We start from the raw sequence: 22,656 nt of genomic DNA, 5'->3' as shown, positions 1-22,656 counted from the left end.
CAGCTATGAAAGAAATTCTGGACTCATTCTACCACCTTATATCTCAGCACAAGGCCTCAGGCCTCTTATGCATGTACATATTTAGACATTTAGTATTTTTAACAAAGCATGAATTAACAGAGTATAACTTCAATCGCAGGAAAATCATTCATCATTTTCTCTTGATAGCTCATCCAGTACTCCTAAGCCTTCCCCTCTTCTAGTTACCAATAGGTTTCTGTCTTCCCTTTTAAGTCAGACACAAAGAGTAACTCTGTGCTAGATGTAGCTTCTGAGGAGAGAAGCACATCAAAATGACCCCTTCGACAATTTGTCCAATGCTCATTCTTCAAATAAACCTGAACACTGTTAGTGGCAAGGTTAGAAACTTGGCAATGCAAGTGACTGAATCAATAAGGAGAATGTACATTTCAAATAAATAGATCCATTCCTGGTCATATGTTTACTGAACTGCCCACTGCCCAAACAGACAGTCAGACTGTGAACCTTAAATCTGCACATTTATCACTCTGCAACAGCAGTCACCACAGCACAATGTGGCTGATGCAATCTGACACTGTGGTTAATGTTAAAAGGGAGCATGCCTTTCAGATGGATTGGATAATTACCAGCAGTTCAGAGGAGAAAAACCTGACTTAAGTGAATAGCATTATTTATCACCAGAAGGATGGCCAGAGATTTACTGTGTCTGGAAACTAATATTCCAACATATGTAGCAACAGTCTTGTGCTACAGTGTGCTGACTGCCAGGTAACCAGAGTCGGATCTATGAAAAGTCCCCACTCACTTTCCATTCATTGAAAAGACTGAGTCTTGAAGCTATTTATAGTTCTTAGCACCTCCTGACTTTTAATTTAAAATACTTAATATTATTCAGAAGTTGATGTACATTTTGGATAATATGTTAGGATTATTTCTCTGCCCTCTCCCCCAATCTTATAAAACATAGCCCATTAAAAACTGGAAGGAAGCTCACTTGCCCCATTCTGTCTGTGTGCAGGTCTCCCTTACAGCACTGTTTTCACATGCTTTTCAAAGATTCTGGTAAATATGATGATTGTGTGCCTATCCTCCAAAGCTTCTAATGACATTTTTAGGGCAGTGTGTCCCACCTACCTGCAAAAGCTCTGTCTTGGGTCCCCTTTTGGCTTTCTTTGGAAACCTGGGTTTTAAGCTTTTAACCTACCTATACCATATTTCACCTGCCAGAACTTTCCTGCTCTATTCCTACCTCCAACATGCTCCTGGGGACTAACATTTCCTCTCTCTGCTATTGCTTTCACGGGGTCACATTTACAGCATTTCACCAATATTCCATTCCATATTTCAAACTATGAGGGAACAAGAAAATAGTCAGATTTTTTTCCTTGCCCAGAGCTTCCTGAGGACACCCCTGTTTGCTGTGTCTGATGGGAACTCAGCCACTGGCCTACAAACCAAAGGCTGGAGAGAGGAGGAATTCTACAACAAATAAAAGCAAGACTGTGGCCTGAGCTTCAGCCAGTCAGGGAACATTAATTGCAAGTAATTTCTTAATGTCCTTCTCAAAGCTTTGTGAATGGTAGCCATTTTGTAAATGAAATCTTACAGGTATTTAAAGGGAAAAAATGGACAGGTTAATCACTAGATTAACAGAGCAATTGTTACACATTTCTTCTGCACTGCTAGGTTCTATAATTAAGTCTAAAACCAAGAAATCTTCCTCAGGATATGCTCAACTTGAATAAAAGACAAAACCTTATGTCTAAATAAAATATAATTACAAATAACATGACTGAGACATGCTAATCAGTGATGCATCCTTCCAAAAGAAATCTCTTAATAAAAGACTGCTGTGTACCCAGGGATAGTTAGAAAGTAAAATAAATACTTTTTGTACAATACTCCCCTCATAGAGTATTTGCTATTATTATGACAATTGTTAGGAAACCATGAGGATGTCACTAGCAAGTGTTGTTCCCATCAATAGAATCTCTGCTTTGGATGTACTGTTATCCTCACCTCTGTCTATCATGTAAGGATTGTCCCACTATGCCGTCCACTGGGGAACAGCAACAAACATTGAAAAACAATCTGTCTATTCCTGTTACAAATTCTGAGGAAATAAGAATGAGAAAGCAAAACTTAGATGCTCTTAGGAATTTGTATTTATTAAATTTCCAATGCTATTGATCTTTAGAACACTATAAACTTGAAATCTGAACAAGGAAAGAAAACAGCCATACTTTACCTTACCTACATTGATCATTTTTCTTCAGTTTTGACTTCCTGTTTCATTTTTAGATATTAGACAACAAGATATTTCTTTCCCATGCAAAAGGAAATATTTCAAAGGCAAGTTATTTGGAAATGACTGTGGTCTTGTTACTATCCTCTTTTTAGAGGGGCAATGCTTAGAATTTTTAAGCAGTCTGTTATTTCACAAAGAAAGACTGATATTAAAAGTTAAACTCAATGTTCCCGTATCGCTTGCAAAACTACTAAGAGGCTTTGTAACATCCTAGCTCCCTGTGAATTATTAGGATAAAAATGTTCTCAAGTCCTGCTCTACTGTGGCCTCAAAAGGGGGCCAGGAAAACAGTCGGCTATTCGTTCTCTGAGAAGTCGTCCCTGTCTCAAATAGATTGACACCCCATTGTTCAACCCAATGCCTAGAGACTATATAAGCCCCTCCTCCCACTGTTTTAAAAACCTTTGAGTCAGTAATTGAACCCTGTAGAAATCAGGGTTCTATAAGATATATTATGAATTAACACTATGGACCTATCAGAGCCAACATCCTGCCATGTGTAAACTTCTAGTTAGTTGGATTCCTTAAGTGAATACAGCTGTGATTCATGAGCCTCTTCTAGCAAAGCTTCACAGAAGCAGTTTGTAAAATGCTACATGCTTGCAGCAATCCAAATAACTTTTAAATAAAATTTAAATTCAGTTTAAAAATATACCCCGCATGCCATAACAGGTTAACTTGGCTTCCATCATTCCACTTTACTTCATAGTGCCAAGCTTTCTGAGGAATGAATCTGACATTTTTCAACCAACACAGAGGCTCAAATAAAAAAACGAAGGTTTGAGAAGCAAATGAAATTTAAAGATCCCATTTTCATGGGCCTTCATTTCAAGTATGGGGCTATTTTTGTCCTGTTTTTAGCAGCAACGCCGTGCTGCCTCTATACCCAAGCATTTGTGATGTGGCGAGCACAGGGACCCACAGGCGCAGCTGTCCAATTTACATTCACAAATGCAGGTGTTGCTCAGACACAAAACAGAGGTCAGCTGAATACTGCTCCTAATTAGCTACCTTTTCTATAAGGATTTTTTTTTGTAAAGTTATGCATGCAATTTGGGTTCAACTTAGAGACCATTTTTAGATCCCAGCACGATATCTAGCAAGAAATAGGCTGTCATTATAAAGCATAATTTACAGCATAGTTAATTTTACATTAAAAAAATCTACATTATACCTAAGACAAAACTCTAGTCTGTACATGCATAATTCACTGTTTTCTATATACTGCTCTGTATTTAAAAACACAGGATTTAGACAGGAAAAAAACTGTTATGTAGGATTGGGGAGAATTTCTTGCTATTTCTAAGATGAAGTCCACAATTCTAATGATGAAGACCAAGGACTTTGTTAAATGATACAAGAAGAGAAGTAGCTATTTGCCATTGTCTGCAGTGGGGAACACTCTGGGGCTTATTACAGCAGTTCTTAGAAATGGCAGGATGCAGGGCTGGGATCTAATACAAGCCATTAGGAAACCTAATCCCTAAATGAAATGACCACAAAATCCTATCAGTTAACAGAAATGCAGCAGCTGTACATGTTTATAGTAATACAATAGAATGATGTTTCAAAGATAACATTCTTAAAAATAAAAGAATCCAGAGGGCGATGTAGCAAGTTTATTTCTCTATTTGGAAAAACCGAACAGGCATAGTATGGCAGAGCTTTGGAACACACATACAAGAGGGAAGAGGAGAGAAGACAGGTATTGTTTGCATACTAACGGACCACAGAGACCATCAGGCATTCACTGGCTAAACATCAAACCATAGCAACTCCTGAGTTTTGCAAGATGCCGGAGACTTGCCCCAGTAGCTCCAGGCAGAAAGTAAAGTATACTGGTCCTCCCCCAGTGCTGATTTTGCCTCCTGTAAGTATTCCAAATATGAATTCCTATCTTAGTTCCTGTTACCCATTTTTCAAAACTGAATGCTATGGAGGCTTGCACTCAGTTTGACCTTGAACTTTATAATGATAATTTTTAAAAACCCTTATGTAGTATTCTGGACTGCTTCTCCAATGACATCAGATGCCTTCCTTCAAAGGCTTACTACAAAGACTATCAAGTGTAACATGTATCATTAGGATTGTGACAAATGAATCTTGCTTGGGCTTATTCACTACAAGCAGCCATTCAAGATTCAGACCCCTTAACCCTCAAAATTCTAGAAAGAAAAAAAGCCCTGTTGTATAGCCATCTTCATTGGAGGAATGCTAAGTATTTTGTTGTGGTAAGTAGGGCTTTTGAAGAAGAAAGTGCTGGGCCCACTCCTGGGATTGTTACCCTAGTACTCAGCATTCAGAATGGGAGCCCCAGGCTCTTGGAGATCTCTATAATCCCCCTATATTAAAACAAAACGTGTCTCCCGTACTCCAAGGGAAAGTAAACTGTTGATCATCCCCAAAGAATTCCAGACAATTTCCTCACTTGCCTCCCAGTTCCAGTGAAGATTATGAGGCTAATTCTTAGAGACTGCTACTAAAATTTCACCCCACTGATTCTGCAGCCTAATTCTTCAGGCATTATGTTTTTGGCAGAATGAATGTGACCCAAATTTGCAGAAGATAATTTGCTGCAACAGTGTTTCTTGCAATGCAGTGAGCCCATAATTAGCATTCTAGGATAAGTAGTAGACTTTAAAAATATAATTTTTTACTTCAAGAATGGACAGATTTGATCTTGTATTGCAGAAACAGAAATGCAAATGTTTAGCAAAATATGGACAGTTTTATGAATTAAGGCTTTACAGATCGATGAAAAATAATCCGAACTGACTTCATCACTTGGTTTCAGAAGGCTCTAGCAGTTCCTGAAGGATTGAGAAGTTAATGTGTGAATGTGTATGTGTGTAACTGTAAAAGCATCATGCATTCCCTTTCTCATCAAGAACGGCTACTACTATTCTAAATGGCTATTTTCAGACCTAGAATGTCCTTTAAAACAAGAGTCAAAACTATGACTATGGCTGTTCCTGTGTTTATCTACCATGCCTCACAAGTGCTCGGCTGTTTAGATGTTAGCTTACTTATTCATCATTTCCCCTTTTGTCAAGATCAATCAACTTTAAGATAGCATGTCAAGAGAGGCTTGACTTTTTTTTTTTTTTTTTTTTTTTTTTCTTAACTACAATCTATGAGTCGGGTTTTGGAAAAAGAAACAGCCACACTTCCACTGGGAAGAAGCATTAAGCCGAGCGGACGGACTAAGCTTTCTGTCCATACTCTGCAGCTAGCTTCTCGGCTTTTCGTCAGAGACCTCTGCCACTTCTCTCTCGTGGGCTCTAGACTGTGCAGTCTCCTGCTGGAAAGTCACCTCGGATTAGGATACCAGCTGGCATCCCGGTGTCTTCATCAGATTCACCCTCTCAGAACTCAACACCAACCAAGAGAAACTGATGGGCGGGTTATGTTAGGAAGGGGTTTCTAATTCCAAAAGGTTAAACATGACAGAGGAAGCAAACAGAAAAAAACAAACTAAAAATACGCAAGTGGCAGGGGCACAGCGTGTCCGGCTAGGGCTGGAGGCGCATGCGCACGTGAGGGCGGCCGCACGGCCTGTCTAAGGAGGCTTACCTTGTTTCTTTTGAAGTAGGCTCTCCGGCAGGCCGCAAAGCACTTCTCGCTGCAGAAGCTTTTCACCTCGCTTCCCATACTCAGGGAATAGCGCTTGATTCCCACTTTCTGGCACCAGGCACACATTATTTGTACATTTGACACATCATCTTCTATAATAAAAGTATAAGAAAAATGTTCATATCAGAAGCAAACATCCCTTCACATTTAGACACACTCTAAACCTGACAGAGCTCCTGGGGTCTGGCTGCAGCATCCAGGCCCCACCATTTTCTGATGCAGGGAGATAACCAACTCTTGGGGGTAGAGGTTGGAAAGATTGTGAGTGCTTTTGTTTGTTTTTCTCCTTTGAGGGGTGAGAGGGGGTGCTTCTGTTTCCAAAAGCCATTTTACTTAAGAACCAGAACATGACTACAAAGCTACAGGAGTTCCTAGGACTTCTTAACCTAGTCTTAATCCGTATAGTCAACCAGCTCCCGTAATAAAGGTAAGAAACTTATAAAACAAATGGTCCATTTCTTCGAAGATCCTGCTGAGAGTCTAGGAGCTGGGCATCGAGTCGGGCAAAGTGTCATGTCTGAACCTCCAAATACTATGTCCTCAAGTGAACTTTTGACAGTCAGGGGCCAGGTTCCACCATGCATGTTCCCTGTCACTGTTAAACGATACGGGCTGTTGTTTACTCTTGCAATATAATGATTCCCAAGCCATGTGTTTAGTAAAAAAAAAAGGAAAAGTTGCGGTGGCCAAATTCTGGCAATCAGCAGCGACAAGCCTGGCTCACAGCATTCTCCTACAAAGCCGCATTCCAGCTCTGACCACCTCAGGGACACACAGGCCTGACTTAACTTCCTCTCCACCTAATGTGGCACTGGATGAAGGGATGATAATGAGGGTGTCAGAATATTCTCAGACAGACTGGAGGGGTCCTCTCAGCATCTGGAGGATCCTTCAACCATGTCTATAAGGGTGCTCAGAGTCAATCTAGATGATATGCAAGTATTTCCAACATTTAAAATGCTACATTTCATTTCCTTTATATGAGAAGAAAACAATTTAGCAAAAGCAACCCACAATTATCACACTGATTTTTGCTTAAAATGAGACAGTCTTTTAAAGAATGTTAAATAAAATATATTCAGTAAATTATAGTGCAGGCAGGTAATAAGAAGTTATACTAAAATCAAAATGGTGATGTTCAAATGACTGAACTTAGAGAATATTGGTTTCTTTTAGGGGAATAAAAGATGTTACAGATCTAAAAAATATTTCCTGACTGTAACCCAGGGACTTTTGCTATATCTTGGGTGTTTTTTTTCCCTCTCATCTGACTCTGTGCACATGTGTGTGCGAGTGTGTGCATGTGTGAGTGCACACACCACTGTTAGCAGCAGTTCTTCCTTTATGGAACTGTTTTGAACTAACCCAGACTCATGATCTAGACATGAGTGGTAATCACAAAATCCCCAACAAGCTCTGGTATAGTACTGTCTGATTTTTGAATAAAATCCCCTAAACACTAATTGCTAAGCAAGGCCTGGTCCATGGGTTGTTGACATATTCATGGTTCATAGAGTCTGTCATGCAATCATTCCTTTTCCAGGGAAAAGATTTGGTTTGAGGCACTGTGGTCATCAGCCTGCAAAATTAGAAGCAAACTAATTTGTAATGCAGTGACATGGCTTTTCTCCCTGAGTATTACACTCAGAACTACCATAATAGAATAAACAATGTCATTTTAATAACTTGTACTATTTCACCAATTACATATTGGGATCTAGGGTTAATTATCAAAGGAGACAGTATAAAAAAGGATCTCTGATGTTAGTAAACATTTTTATATCAGAACATTCTTCAAATGAAGTCATATGACTTTAAATGCAAAATAATTCCTGCATTTAATAAATGTGTCTATTAAAATGCTTTTATTTGTATTTCTAATATGGCACCTATCTACAAATAGATATTTTCAAGATATGAAAAATTAACAAAGCTCTAGAATATAGCTCAGGGTACAGTAGAGTTTTCTTATATTAGTAATCGTAATATTTTAAAGAATAATCATCCATCATTACTAGACTAACTAGCATTAATAGTTCCTATTATTCCTAGTCAAAAAGATGACTTGAAATCTTAAGTTACTGAAAAAGAAGACGATACAGCAGAACTCTCACAAATGATCCAGTAACAATAAACTTGATTCTGGTGAAATCTGGAAGGAGAAAAATGTTATGAAGGAACCATTTGGTCTCATAGTTTAATGAGAAGCCCCATCTTCCAAGGAGCCACATAAGAACATGCATTCATTTCACCTTGTCATTTCTTCCATTAAATAGTATGGTTTACGGGAGGGGGGAGCGTGGAGGCTTTTTCAGTTCTTTTAACTGTAATGGACTAAATCAGAGACAAGAAAGGGTAATGGGCAAAGCCGTAAGAGTGCTGGATGCTTCGCCTGCTGCAGGGGCCTGACCAGGAGGGTGTGGGGTGCCAACGTGAAGATTCAGGCCCTTCTCATGCCCCACTCCAGAGTCACCAGACAGGCCCATTTGTCATTTTCTAAAGAGGCAAGGATACTTTCTTGCAACAGACCTAACAAATAAAGGTGTAAAAGTTTAAAATAGATTAGTCTTACAAAACATTCTTTCTGGAAAGTAACGATATGGGAAAACAAGACAAAGGAATTGTTCACTTTTGTATCTGTATCAGTTGAAAAAGTTTTAGACAGTTAGCATCTCTCCTACAGAATGAATCAGTCTTCCTATCCATTTTTCATAAAATTCTGCTTCCTGCAGGCAAAAACTTTGGGAAAGTTGCATCAGATTTCTCATTTTCTGCCATCAAAGTTCTCAGCAGGTAATGATCCATAGATGAGGCTGATTAGCAGGTTATTTCAGAAATTCAGCATACATTTTCAGATATGACAGGTATTCTGGTCTTTTAAAATAAGTTATATGTATGTCCTACTTAAGAAATTAAAAACGAACTGTGATGACCTAAATGAATTTTGCCAATCAAAACACAGCTCAAAGTCAGATAGTCTGACTGACTCTAGAAAGTGAACTTTTCCTAAGAAATTTCAGGCAAGACTCCATTTGTTTCAATTAAGTCTTTTTTTTTTTTTTTTAAACCTGAAACCTGGTGTGCTGGTTAGTTTCATTGTCAATATGACACAACCTAGAGTCACCTGGGAAGAGGGAACCTCAATTGAGAAACCTCCTAGATCAGATTGTGAGCTTGTCTGTCGGGGATTGTCTTGGTAGCTGATGTAAGGCCCACCCACTGTGGGTAACACCATTCCTTGGCAGGTGGTCCAGGCTGTATAAGAAAGCTAGCTAAGCATAATCCTTCAAGCCAGCCAGAGTTAGCCAGCAAGCAGTGTTCCTCCATGGTTTCTGCTTCACGCTCTTGCTTTTGCTCCTGTCTTGACTTCCCTCAATGATGGACTGTGACCTGAAAGGGTAAGCCAACTAAACCCTTTCCTCCCCAAATTGCTTTTGGTCAGAGAATTTTATCACAGAAACAGAGAAGAAACTAGAATACCAGGTAAAGACATGCATTTTTTTTATATATATATATATATATACTGGCAAAATAGAAGGGCGGGTGATTTAGATTCCCTAAGTTGATCTGCTTTTCATTTTTTATTTTTTCTTTAAAAAAGATTCTTCTTCCTGTGGGGTAAGGGACAGCAGATCTTCTTTAAGGGAGTGACTTTAGATAGGCTGAGTAGACTCCAGTGGATGAACTTCACCGAGGGAAGTCAGTACAAATGCTTGACTAGGTAAGCCTGAACATATATGAGAAAATACATGAAATCTGAGGGGAAGGGCTTCTTGGAAGAATGGATGGGGGAGGGGGACTAAACTTGAGTAAGATCTATTATAGGAAATGCACAAAAACTCAATAAAAAATATACATTAAAAAAATTCTTCAAACTAGAAAAACCTGATTTCCTACTTTCTATTTTGGCTAAAAGTCTGTGCCATTAGAGATGGGATTATCTCATCGAAGACTCATGTGACAGAGGATTATATTACAATATTTTATAGTCATTAGCCTGTATAGCCATAATGAATGCAGCAATAAATATAAAATGTTTAAAGCATATTAAATTAAATATTTCCAAAGTTAAGTGCTTGTATAACACGGTAAAATGTTCATATGCTATTATATAAGTATGTATCTGTCAAAATATGCATGTTCCGATTAATCATGAACAGTTTGTACCACCTCTTTAGCACATAAGCAAAATGTTTATGGCATTTTCTTTCTAATTTAATGTTCAAAGACCTAAAGTACATTTTTCTATTTTATATTCCAAAAGGGAAAGTCCAGAGTAACTACAATTAAATCAAAATTGTATTTATTTATTTTAGTGCAGAGAAGTATGCGATCAAGCATTTCTGGAGTGCCTCACTGAAGGGGCTTACCTAAGTGCCTTATCTGGTGACTTTTATCTATTTTTTTTATAAATTTTATTTATTTTATGTGTATTTGTGTATTGCCTCCATGTTTGTAAGTGCATCCGTGTTGTGCAATGCCTATGGAGGACAGAAGAGGCTGTCAGATCCCCTGGAGCTGGAGTAACAGACAATTGTTAGCTGCCATGTGGGTGCTGGGATTCGAACCCGGGTCTTCTGCAAGAACAGACAGTGTTCTTAACCTCTGAGCCATCTCTCCAGCCCATCTGGTAACTTTTAAAAATAAAGATGGCCATTGGTCAGTGATCTTCCTAAGGCATTTCAACTGAAGCAATGAACACACATATTGACTTCCTTGATCAGAGCCCAAAGAAAATCGAGAGGGCCTTAATGGACCCCCAAGCAATTATGCTCTAATTATAATTGTAACTTTCATGAGAGTCCAAAATTCAGGAAAGAATTTGAAAGTATTTGCTGGTGATGTTTATCGCCCACAACAGTTTCTAGAATGTATACATTTAAATAATCATTTCAAGACCTCAAGTATATTTGAGACAAATCACAATGTAGTCTGAAGATATTCCTGCATGTTCCCCATACCATGAGAGGAAAGAAGAGCCTGGGCAGTACCGTGGTCAGTATGGGGCCAACTAATTTAGAAACAGAATAAAATATGGAACCAATAGATGGCTCAGCAGGTAAAGGCACTTACCACCAAGCTTGACGACCTGAGTTTCATGCCTGGGACTCACATGGTATAAAGAGAGAATAGATTTCCAAAATGTGTCCTCTGACCTCTACACACTCAGCACAGCATACACACACACACACACACACACACACAAATGTAAAAAATTAAAAAACAGATAAAACGCTGGGGATGTAACTCAGTGATGGGGCATTTGCCTACCATGCTCTAGGTTTAATTCTCACCACAAAACAAAAAACACAATAAAGGCATGGCCTGGAAAGCAGGCTAGAAACTTGAGTTTAAATCTGCTTTCCTTGCAGTCTTTCTGCAAAGAAAGAAATTCCATCTTAAAGTAATTCATTTCTAAAGGCCTTAAGGCAGTCCAAGTTAACAGCCTCTAGAGCCCTGCAGGGGCTTCTGTACATCTTCCTGTGCTCTAAGAGGTGAACCCAAAGGCAGCTGCTGGAAAGTTGGGCCACTGTATCAAAAGGAAAGCAATCATGGCTGCCCACTGTTCAGTACTTAGGAGGTACCTGGCATTGTGCATTTTATCTTCCTCCCCTCCATCATTTAATCTTAATCACAACCACCCACCACCAGGCAGGTTCTCATGTTATCCCCACTCTGTAAATGAGAAAGTGAGTTTAGGGGTGAAGTAATTTGCTCCAGCTCAAGCAGCAAGCACATATCAAAGACTAAGAGAAGATGGTCATCTGACTCCAGAGGCTTAGCTCTTGACCACTGTACCTTAGAGACTAGGGCTTTTCTAACCATGTGACATGGCACACCATTCATGTATACCTCCCTCTACCAAAAGGACTGAGAGCCATCACTGATTCTGCTACTTGCAAAGCACACTGCTCAGTGACACACCAGTAGACTTAGCATGAAATCAAAAGGTCAAAATGACTTTGAGAGACAGATGAAGTGTTACTCAATCAATACTTGTTGATTGATTTTTTTTTAACAAGGCCCACAGTGTAAGCCTTTACTTCTTTATGATTGTGAGATACATATCTGCTGCAAATACTCCATCTGAACTGGTACCAGCAAGTACTACTTAAACACTGGAGGGTAAGACAGAATCAGTAATACTTGGGTCCCAGGAAGTGGTTATTCTAACCATAGGCTAACAATCTTCTCATCATCCTTCTCTTTTTTAACTTGGGAGGGGGGAATCACGGCAGGATATATATAAAATTTATTTTCCATGTGGATGAAGGGGGAGCCCACCTACACATATAATTTAGCTTCAAAAAGTTATCCCTCAATTGCTCACTAAGATTAAGTTCTACCACTGGAGAATTATTTGTTTGGCCCTCCTTCCCTCCCTCCCTTTCTCTCTCTCTCTCTCTCTCTCTCTCTCTCTCTCTCTCCTCTCTCTCATCTCTCTTTCTCTTTTCCTGTGGCCCCAGCTGGCCCGGAACTCACTACGTAAACCAGGCTGGCCTCGACCTCACAAAGATCTGCTTGTCTTTGCCTCCAGAGTGCTGGGATTGAAGGTGTTCACCACCACACACAGTCAGAGTATCTTTTTTAATGTGTGTGTGTGTGTGTGTGTGTGTGTGTGTGTGTATAGAGGCCAGAGGACAACATTAGGTGTCATCCTCAGCAACACAAGTCATTTCCTTTGAAACAGGATCTCTCATTGATCTGGGGCTAGCCAATTAGGCTAGACTGGCTGGCCAGTGAGTTCCATGGATCTTCCTGTCTCTACCTCCCCACTACTGGGATTACAAATACTTTACCATGCCTAACATTTTTACATGAATCCTAGGGATTGAACTCAGATCCTCAAGTTTGCGAGACAAGCACTTTATAGACTGAGCTATCTCCCAGCCTTTAGAGTATCTTTGAGTGTTAACATTCATCACGGTAGATGTGAGAGCACTGGTGAAGAATGACATATAGCTAGGAATTGCTAAAAAGCAAAGGCAGATTCAGTTATGACAGTTTCAAGGGGTAACTTTCTTTAAGGAAATAAGGTAATAATGTACAATGCTTTGCAAGCCTAAATGGCTACTATTTGAAACAGTTTGGCTGAGTGCAAAGAGATGGAGACAGAGACACTGGTTAAAGGTGTTAATATTGCCCATTCAATGGCCTGATTTCTCTTCCTATGATACAACTCTTCTACCTTTTATTAATATTACCCATTCTAGCTAGGAGATATGGGAAGTCACTCAAGAGATAGTCATACCCACCTCCGCTACAGCTGTGCTGAGGATCAAAAGAAAGAAAATATGCATTCTCTACATGTAAATGAGCTATCCCAAGAATCACTGCCAATGCGAGACACAAGAAAGGGTGTCTTCTGTGTGAAACTTGAAGCACCTGACTCTTCAGTCACACCCCTCCCATAGGGGACATCCATAGAACTCTCTTTGAATATAAGAAGTAATCCAGGAACTGGTTACATTTCATTATCTCAGATTAAAAGCAAAGCCACTGGAATTAATAAAAGCTTCACTTATCGTTATTCTTTTAAAAAATTACTTGACTTAATAGTTGACAAGATGTTGCCAAATATATCACTGCACTTCCAGATATTCTATAATTAATAAATTGGATCTCTTTGTAATTACTACATTAGCAATCCACCCCTGGGTGGATCTTTCTAAATGCCTGAGAAGTTTGCTCTTTTAAAAAGTATCAGAATAACAACTAACAATGTCTACAACCTTCGTAACTGAGCTACAAAAAATTTCCAAATAATAGACTCTAAATTAATAAAATATTGCTGCATTTATTTCTCATTAAAGGGATAGATGCAATTAGACGACAAACATCTGTTGGCTTGAATCTGAAATGTCCCCCACAGCTTGAATTTTGAACGCCTGTTTCCCAGCTGGTAGAACGATTTTTGGAGGCTGTGGAACCTTTAGGAGGTAAGCCTAACTGGTAGAAATAGTTCACTTAGGGCTAGCTAGCCCTTCAAGGTTAGACCTGCCCCTGGATCCTGTTGTGCTTTCAGCTTGCTGGTCACGATGATGAGAACAGCCTCTGCTACACATTCCTGCCTCTGTGCCATTCTCACCACAATGGACCCAAACCCTAAGCCAAAATAAATGTTTCCTCCCTTAAGCTGTTTCCGTCAGGTAGTATGGTACTAGGACTGCAAAAATAAACAATACAAAGTCCATTCAACTATAAGTCTTGTTAGTAATCTAAAATATTCCTAATTTTGTTTTGAAAGTAGATTTGAAGTAATTTCCAGAATATATATATATTTTTTTTTTGATATACAGGTATATAATATTTACTATGTACTTCATGTAAATCCTTTGTCTTTCAAAATATAACACATTTTCAACACAAAGTAAGTCCTTAAATGGGCAGTGTCCCCATGTGGTTCCATGAGGGGCTGCTACCTTACCAGGAGATCTGAATTTTAAATTATGTTTTTCATTGTTTATTTCTGTATGCTATAGCTTTGTACATAATACTAAACTTAGTGTATCTTAGTCTTTAAACAAGCATTCAAATAATAGAGTGTGAAGACTGTTAGAAATATGTTTAAGGGGTTGGAGAGATGGCTCAGCAGTTAAGAACACTGGTTGTTCTTGTAGAAGACCCAGGTTCGAATCCCAGAACCCACATGGCAGCTAACAACTGTTCGTAACTCTAGTCCCAGAGGATCCGACAGCCTCTTCTGACTTCCTCAGGCATTGCATGACACGGATGCACTTACCTACATGCAGGCAATACATGCATACACATAGAAGAAAAGAAAAGAAAAAAAGAAATATGTTTAAAATAATCATGATTTTGAAATTTCTGAGAGTTCCTGGAATACTGCTTTACTGTCCCCGAATCTCAAAGAGTAACATGCCAGGAATTTGAAAACACTGAAAACCTTGCTTTTCTTTTCTACTGTACATTATAATTCTAAAATGTGTCATTGTTGTTGGATAAACATAGTTTAAAAAAAAGAAAAGGCACACCAGGTGTGGTGGTGCATAATTTTAGGTGGATCTCTATGAGATCAAGGCCAGCCTGATATACATGGTGAGTTCCAAGCCTGCTGTGGCTACAGAGAGACCCTGTCTCCAATAAGTAAATAACAAAATTGAAGCAACCCATACCCCTCTAAATTGAGTAGCACTTTACCCCAAAATAAAATCTAATCTATACATAAACTAAAACTCAGTTCCAATAAGCCAAAGAAATGAACACATATTAGCCCAAAATTACAAAAAAGTAGAATTTTAAATTATTTTTTCTATTTCTATTGGAATTCTTATAGCTAATGTTTAATTATTTACATATTACTCTATGTCAAAATAGATAGACACCAAGGATATGACTCCTGAAATAATTAGGGATTTACACAAAGGTCCCTGTGCTAGGTAACTAAGTCGAGGGTATTGACTTGAACATGAAGTGACTCTGCTTACAAGGGAAAAGACAGAAAAGTGCATAATTAATAGTGTAACATGCAGAATTCAGAAAGAGAGTGGTCTGAGGTCTGCAGGAGTTGTTTGAGGGAGTACAGCAAGCAGGTGATTTGGGTCTTGAAGGGTTTGGAGTGGGAGGCAGTCCAAAACAAAGACAGAAAGGACAGTGAGAACTGCAGGACTCGGAGTGGCAGACAGGATATCTTGAAGATATCCAGCTACCAAGACAGTGTGAAGGCAAAAGTCAGAGATAAGAACAGTGCCAACAGGGGCCAAACAAGGTATCCTGAAGGTCACTTTGCTATGAGGGAAGGAAGAGGCTCATCATTTTCCCACAGATACAAGAAGCTCCTGGTGTCTCTCAGGAGGACATGCCAGAATCAGAGATGTGTTGAGAAATGTCAGTCCATAGGATGGATCAGAAATCAGAAAATAAATCCAGTGCCACATCTCGGAGCCTCAGTAAGCAATGTGAGAGCAGGATGTATCTTATTCACTGGGTGTGTTCAGTGCCAAGTGTATTCAATGCCTCATGCAAACTGTGCTGAATGAGTGAATAAGTGGACAGATGAATGAAGGAATGCAGAAGGGATGAGGTCCTGACCTTATGTGGGGATGGAACTAATGCAGAAATAATTTTAATTACAGAGAGTTAATCTTCCTGTGTTTCTAGTCAATGCAGACCAAAGTGTTCTTGTTAAGAGATTGATTCTGGAAACAAGTTCAAACATGCACCGTCTTTTCCTTGCTTATTTTTCCAGCACCCAACAAAGAAGGAAAGTAAAGGGGAGGCCATAAAGTCACAAGATACTATATGTTCAAAATCTGTGATCCAAATGTTCCAAGATTTGGAACTTTTTCAAGGCCAACATGATGCCACAAGTGGAAAATTCCCTAATAGGTTACAGTCAAAACATAAGTACAGCCAGGCTGGGTGGCACCCAACTTTGATCCCAGGACTCTTGAGGCAAAGGCAGTCAGATCTCTGAGTTCAAGGTCAACCCAGTCTACATGGTGAGACCCTGTCCAAAACAAAACAAAACAAAACAAAAACCAATGTAAGTGCACTAAAATTATTATATAAAATTACAGTCAAGCATAAAGTGTATATTAAACACAAACGAAATTTGCTTTTAGACTTGTGTCCTATCCCCCAAGTTATTTTAGTATGTACATGCAAATATTCCAAAATCCAAAATACTTTTAATCCCACAGACTTCTGAAGAGATCCACAACCTCTAATCCTCTCTTGAATGCCACATTGAACTTGGATTCTTTTTTTAATATTTTTTATTATTTTATTTATTTTTATTTTATGTGTACAAGTGTATTGCCTGCGTGTATGTGAGCGCACCCTTGTCCTGCAATGCCGCAGAGGTCAGAAGAGGGCTTCGGATTCCCCTGGAACTGGAGTTAAGGATGGTTTGTTAAGGACGGTTTGTAGCCACCATGTGGGTGCTGGGAATCAAACCCGGGTCCTCTGCAAGAGCAGTCAGTGCTCTTAACTGCTGAGCCATCTCTCCAGCCCCTGAACTTAGATTCTTTAGCATGAGACTACTAAGCACATTTGGGTCTGGGCTTGACATTGATTTCAATCTTTCATAGTTGTCCTGATTTGCTAGTGGAGAGGCTTCAACTTCTAAATCTCTTTGACAACTTGTCTCTGCTTGGCATTTGCTGTAGAGTCTGTGTTCCCTGTATATTCACCCTAGGAAACTTGAAAAGGTCGACTTCAGATAAATAAAAACCAGAGCTTGATATGCAACATTTTTCAAAGCACAGTCCACAGAATACTTCTCTCTTGGGGGTACTTAATTGTTATTTTTAAAGACTTCCATAGTTAAATATGTATGGGAAACAGGAGGCTAAACAAAGCTGAACAAGAGGTTTTTTGTTTTGTTTAGTTTTGTTTTTATTACAGGACATTTTGGGTCTACCAATACATAATTGAGAATCTTTACATGTGCTGTAGTTCACAAATTTGATCCATTTATAAGTCTTTTCATAAAAATTCCCAGATGGAACCTTTGAGGAGTCTCCCTGGAACATGCTTCCCCACTGCCCTACATTAGCCCCCAGGCATATGCATGTGGGTCATAAGCTATCAGGAAGGTTTCTCCTCTTTTGCCCAGAATTGAATTCTCAGTTGCCAAGAATCTCTTTTATCTGCATTGGGCAAAAAGACAACCATGTGGCCAGTGCTGGGAACACTAAGTGACACCTACTAATCTAACAGACTGACTAAAGAAACCCATGGTCACAAAGACCCATGGTGTCTGCTCTACCCATCAAATACAGAGCAGGCAACCCTTTTCCTGTAAAACCTTGAAGAAAATGGCAAAAATCAACAATAAAGCAAAAGGAGAAGAATGCTATTCTTAACAGGTTTAATAATTCACATTCACTGGGTGGCTGTCATAGACAAGGATCTAAGTAAAACCCTGTCCCCATACCTGTGCCTTGGGGTCTGACCTAATGACCAATCGAAGATGCCCTGAGACAAGGACACTGCAGTCGTGGATTTGTTCTCCTCTGCACTTCTCTTCTCACACTTGGCTGGAGATCATCCAGCATCTAACCCACAAATGCACATGATTAGGAACAAAGGAATCAAGTTTAAAAGTATACTTGCATGTCCATTGCTGCTAGAGAAGGAATTCAGAGCCCCTGTTCTGCATCAGAGGGCATTGTCTCAGGGAAAGAAAAAAGGAAAAAAAAAAAAAAAAAGGAAGGGCTAGGACATTGTTAACAAGGAAATTTACTTTAGCTCATGAATGAATTTCCCTTGACAGTTACTTTCTAGACATCTTATCAAGCCATGTCCAAAGCCGCACACAAATCCCTCCTTAACCAGCCCACTTCACCAGGTTTTCCACCTCAGTACCTGGCCCTACCATCCACCCAGTTCTCTGGTGGCAGACATCTGGCATCCTTCCTGCCTCTTTCCTACCTCTTACCTCCCATATTTTGAACAGTCATAGGTCATAAAGCACCTAAATATTCTCATAATATATCCATCCATCCATTCATTCATTCATTCATTCATTCATTCATTCAATAAATACTAGCCAAGTGTGCTTATGTGCAAGGCACTGCTCTTGGAGCCTGGCACTGCTCTTGGAGCCTTGCCCTCTCGAGTTTATTGCTTTCCATCCAAGTGAAACCACCAGTAACTCTTGTTCATACTGCAGGTGGCCCGCTAACTCACTCCTGACCAGTTCACTCTACGTGCAAGGAATTCAGGATAAAAATAAGATCACTGCTCCCACCTGCACAAAACTCTTCAGGGCCATCACTGCCTTCCAAAGAAAGCAAACATTCTTTGCCTAGTCTCCATGGCTCCTAAGACCAGGCCTTTCAGCCTGTCTACTCCAGAAGTTCTAGTATCCTTGACGCTGTCTCTGCGTAGATCCTTTACAGGTGCTTTCTCATCTACAGTCCCTAAATCCTTGACCAGTACAAGCTTTTCTGTGTTATAGTAAACCTCATCTTAAGGAAGACTTCCTTGACTCTAAACCTGGAGGGATCCCACAACAGTTTGGACTTTATAACCCTCAGACATAATTGGGTTTTGATTTGTTTGCTTTGTTTTAATGACTGTCTCTTCTAACAGATTATAAACCAAGTAAGATGGGAACCATGTCTACCTTGTTCATCAGTATGAAATATCTGATGTGGGGCCTCTGCCTAAAAAGAAGGACACAGCAGACACTAGCAGGGATATCAAAGTATAAGGGCTCTAGTGGGGGGAGGGAGGCTATGGGAGGGTGCTATCTGGGAAGTGGGTGTAAAAATAAAAATAAAAATAATTAATAGATAAAATAAGCAAAATAAATTTCGCATTTAAAAACAAAAATAGCTGAAAGATAGAGATAGTTAACAGGTGGAAAGTGAGATTTTGTTTTTGATGTTGTTTTGGGACAGTGTCTCTCTGTAACTTCCGCTTGTGTGTAACCTGTTGTGTAGACCAGGCTGGCCTCAATCCCACAGAGCTTTTGTTCTGATGGTTTTTGCTGTTGTCATTGCTTTTCACTCTGTTACGGCAGTCATCTCTGCATAAATTTAGTAACATTTGATCTTTTGCATGATATACTTTTCACCTACTATCTCATTTCCACATTAAAATGTTTACTGTTTGGGGGGGGGGGAGAAGAAAAAGCAAAATCCTTGCCAGGCACACTTTAGATGGATGACACCAAGGGTGGTATGGGTGGAGGAAGCCAAGGGCACCATCTTTGGTAACTGCTCGGAACAAAGCTGCCTTGGGGGAAACGCCAAGGAAAAGCTCCAGAGCAGAATGGGGTCATTATTTCCACTCCTCTTGGCCAAGTCCACAAAGTAAGTCTTCTCAATTTAACAGGAACTTTGAGAAGTCAGCATTGGGACTGTTCCTAGAATAACAAGAAATTCCAGAAACAGCCATCCTCTAACAAGCAAGGAAGGGCACAACTGACATTTCCTCTCATTTCCTGTTAGCATCTTAGCTCCTTGGTGACAGGGCAGGATATACTGAAGTATTACCTTAGCTAGGTCATAACCCCAAAAAGAGTTTAGATGGCCCCAAGAGCTGACCCAAGCTTCTTCAAGAATCACAGAGGGGTGTGATTTACTATCTATGATTTGCCAGTGTTCCCATTTCAAAAAGAAGTTCTAGTGCTGGGCCCAACGTTAATTCAATTAGTGACCATGAGAAGGTCATTTAATCTCTCCACACCCCATTCTTCTCATCTGTGGGAGAGAATATTCCAATAGATGTACTTGTAGGTTCTTTCTAAAAATTTTAAGATTTTAACTTTTTTTTTTTTTGGTCTTTTTGAGACAGGGTCTCCCTGTAGCCCCAGCTGTCCTGGAACTCATTATGTAGACCAGGCTGGCCTTCAACTCACAGAGATCTGCCTGCCTCTGCCTCCTGAGTGCTGGGATTAAAGGCATGCGCCACCACACCCAGCGATTTTAACTTTTTAAAAATTTTTTATTATTTTTATTTTATGTGTACACATGTATTACCTGCACGTAGGTAAGTGCACCCGTGTCGTGCAATGCCCAAGGAGGTCAGAAGAGGCTGTGGGATCCCCTGGGACTGGAGTTACAGACAGTTGTTAGCTGCCATGTGGATGCTGGGATTCGAACCTGGGTCTTTTGCAAGAACAACCAGTGTTCTTAATGGCTGAGCCATCTCTCCAGCCCCAAATTTTAAGATTTTGAACTTGAAGATAATGTTTATCTAAAGGAGTACAGGCAAAGGTTAGTCTTTCTTCCCTGAGTTATTTTCTTCACTGTTGTTCCATTTCCTTACCACAAGAGGCCTAAGAAATTCTTAGGATGATGTGACAATTTTGGAAACAAATCTTTCTGAGTGCTACAATATTTGAATCACCAACAATCTAGTATTCCTCTTTTTGTTCTTTTATTGTATATTAAACATTAAAGGGAAAAGATAAACATTAATAAGATTCTAACTTTTAAAATTCTCTTCTATTAGCATCTGGTTTCTCTCTGTGAATGTCTACACATAGTATTTTGATATTAAGTGTCCCAGAAAACAGAATCTGAGGCAAAGGCATGTATACAAGTAGTTTACTGGGTATGTGGTTCCTATAAGTGGAAGTGAGGGTCAAGGGGAAAGAGCCCAGGGAGGAGAAAGAAGCAGCAGAAGTATTGCTATTGAACTGTCCACTGCTAAGAGAGACTGGTGTTCAATCACACAGGTACTTCTTTGGAGTTCATTAAATATATTTCATAACAATACAACTAGGGACAAAAAGAAGGAAGGATGTATTCATCAGCATCACACCCCATTGACCCAGTGCTAATTCTCCTACACTTCTAGTTTGTATATGTGTGAGTAGTAGCCTAACAATCCCCACGGCTACCCATGCTACCATGTTAGAGAAACCTCACAGCAGGGAGTCAAAGACACCGGCCACATGCACGAGGCAAGGCACCTCCAGACAACACATGCCCAAGCTGCCTATGTCTTAATTTTTAGACTTTACCATGATTTGTTTGCATTTAACTAGATGGTAATTCCTCAATAATGAAGAATGATGAGGGCTAGCGATATAGCTTAGCTGCAAGAGTGCTTGCCTGACACAAAGTTTGATCCCCAACACCACATAAAACTGAGTGGGGCAATGCACGCCTGTAATCCCAGCACTCAGAGGCAGAGGCAGGAGGATCAGAAGTTCAAAGTTATCCTTGGCTACATACAGAGTTTGAGGGGACAGCTTGAGCTGGAAAACCCCAACTCAAAAAAGGGGAGGAGATTTTAAATATTCTACTTGATTTGAGGTAGTTATAAACAGGCTAGATAAAAAGAATGTTAAAATTATATATTCAGAGTTAGTTGCTTAAATTGTAGGGAACTTTTTTAAACTATGGAAATATGGGTCTCTATAGCAAGGAATTTTAAACACTTTGGTTTTTGATTTTTTTGAGACAGATCTCCCTGTAACCACAGCTGGCCTGGAACTTACTACTGCTACTTGCTATGTAGACCACGCTGGCCTCTACCTCACAAAGATCTGTTGGCCTCTACCTCCCAAGTGCTAGGATTAAAGGAGTGTACCACCATGCCTGGCTAAATTTTACACTTTTCGAGACAGTTTTTTTTTTTTTTAAGAAAAGAGGCCAACTTTTCCTAATTTATGAACGTTATACACACAATTTTATATTCTAGTTCAAGGTCTGAAGGAGTCCAACTAAACTATTGCTGATAAATGTGTTCTTTCTTATTTTCCATTATTGTAAATAAATGTTATCATGAAGATTCTTCTGTCTCTACCACTACAATACCCACATTTGTTTTTGAGTACCTACCTAACATGCAACTATTAGATAATAGGCTATGTACATTTTCAGGATTAATTGATATCTCCAGCCAGCTTCCGAGGGTGGTAATACTGACTGACACTCATCTGCTGCACACAAGGGTCCCAGTTGTTCCATGTCCTTATCAACACTTGGCAGTATCAGCCTTTTTTTTTTTTATCTCACTCTCTAATGTGTGTGAATCATTGTCTCATTATAATTTAAAATTTTATACCCTAATGACTAGTGAGATGAACAATTTTATAACATTTGTAGACTCCTTAAATGTTTCTTTTGTAAAGTATCTGCTATAGTTTTTTTTCTCAGTTTCCTATTGGGTAGTTTTATATTTTATATGTAAGTGTAATCTACATTTTTAAAAATGGGTCCTTTGTTGGGACATGCATTACAAAATCATCTCCTACGGATAATTAGATTTTTTATTCTTTTAAAGATACCTTTTCTTTCTTCAAG

The 22,656-nt window shown here is 39.4% G+C and overlaps 1 protein-coding gene across 1 annotated transcript in view; it reads right to left on the bottom strand.

Annotated features, from left to right (window-relative positions):
- Positions 1–22,656, bottom strand: part of Sobp (sine oculis binding protein homolog) — a 170,880-nt gene that overhangs the window by 114,211 nt on the left and 34,013 nt on the right. Inside the window, exon 4 of the mRNA XM_029554635.1 lies at positions 5,864–6,015. Within this exon, the coding sequence (XP_029410495.1) occupies positions 5,864–6,015 (152 nt within the window). The remainder of the gene's footprint in view (positions 1–5,863; positions 6,016–22,656) is intronic.

This window comes from Nannospalax galili, unplaced genomic scaffold (genome assembly GCF_000622305.1).
Source record: "Nannospalax galili isolate Female #2095 unplaced genomic scaffold, S.galili_v1.0 scaffold324, whole genome shotgun sequence".
Classification (NCBI taxonomy): domain Eukaryota; kingdom Metazoa; phylum Chordata; class Mammalia; order Rodentia; family Spalacidae; genus Nannospalax; species Nannospalax galili.
The sequence above is the reverse complement of the archived record's forward strand: the minus strand, read 5'-3'. Positions and strand labels throughout refer to the sequence as shown.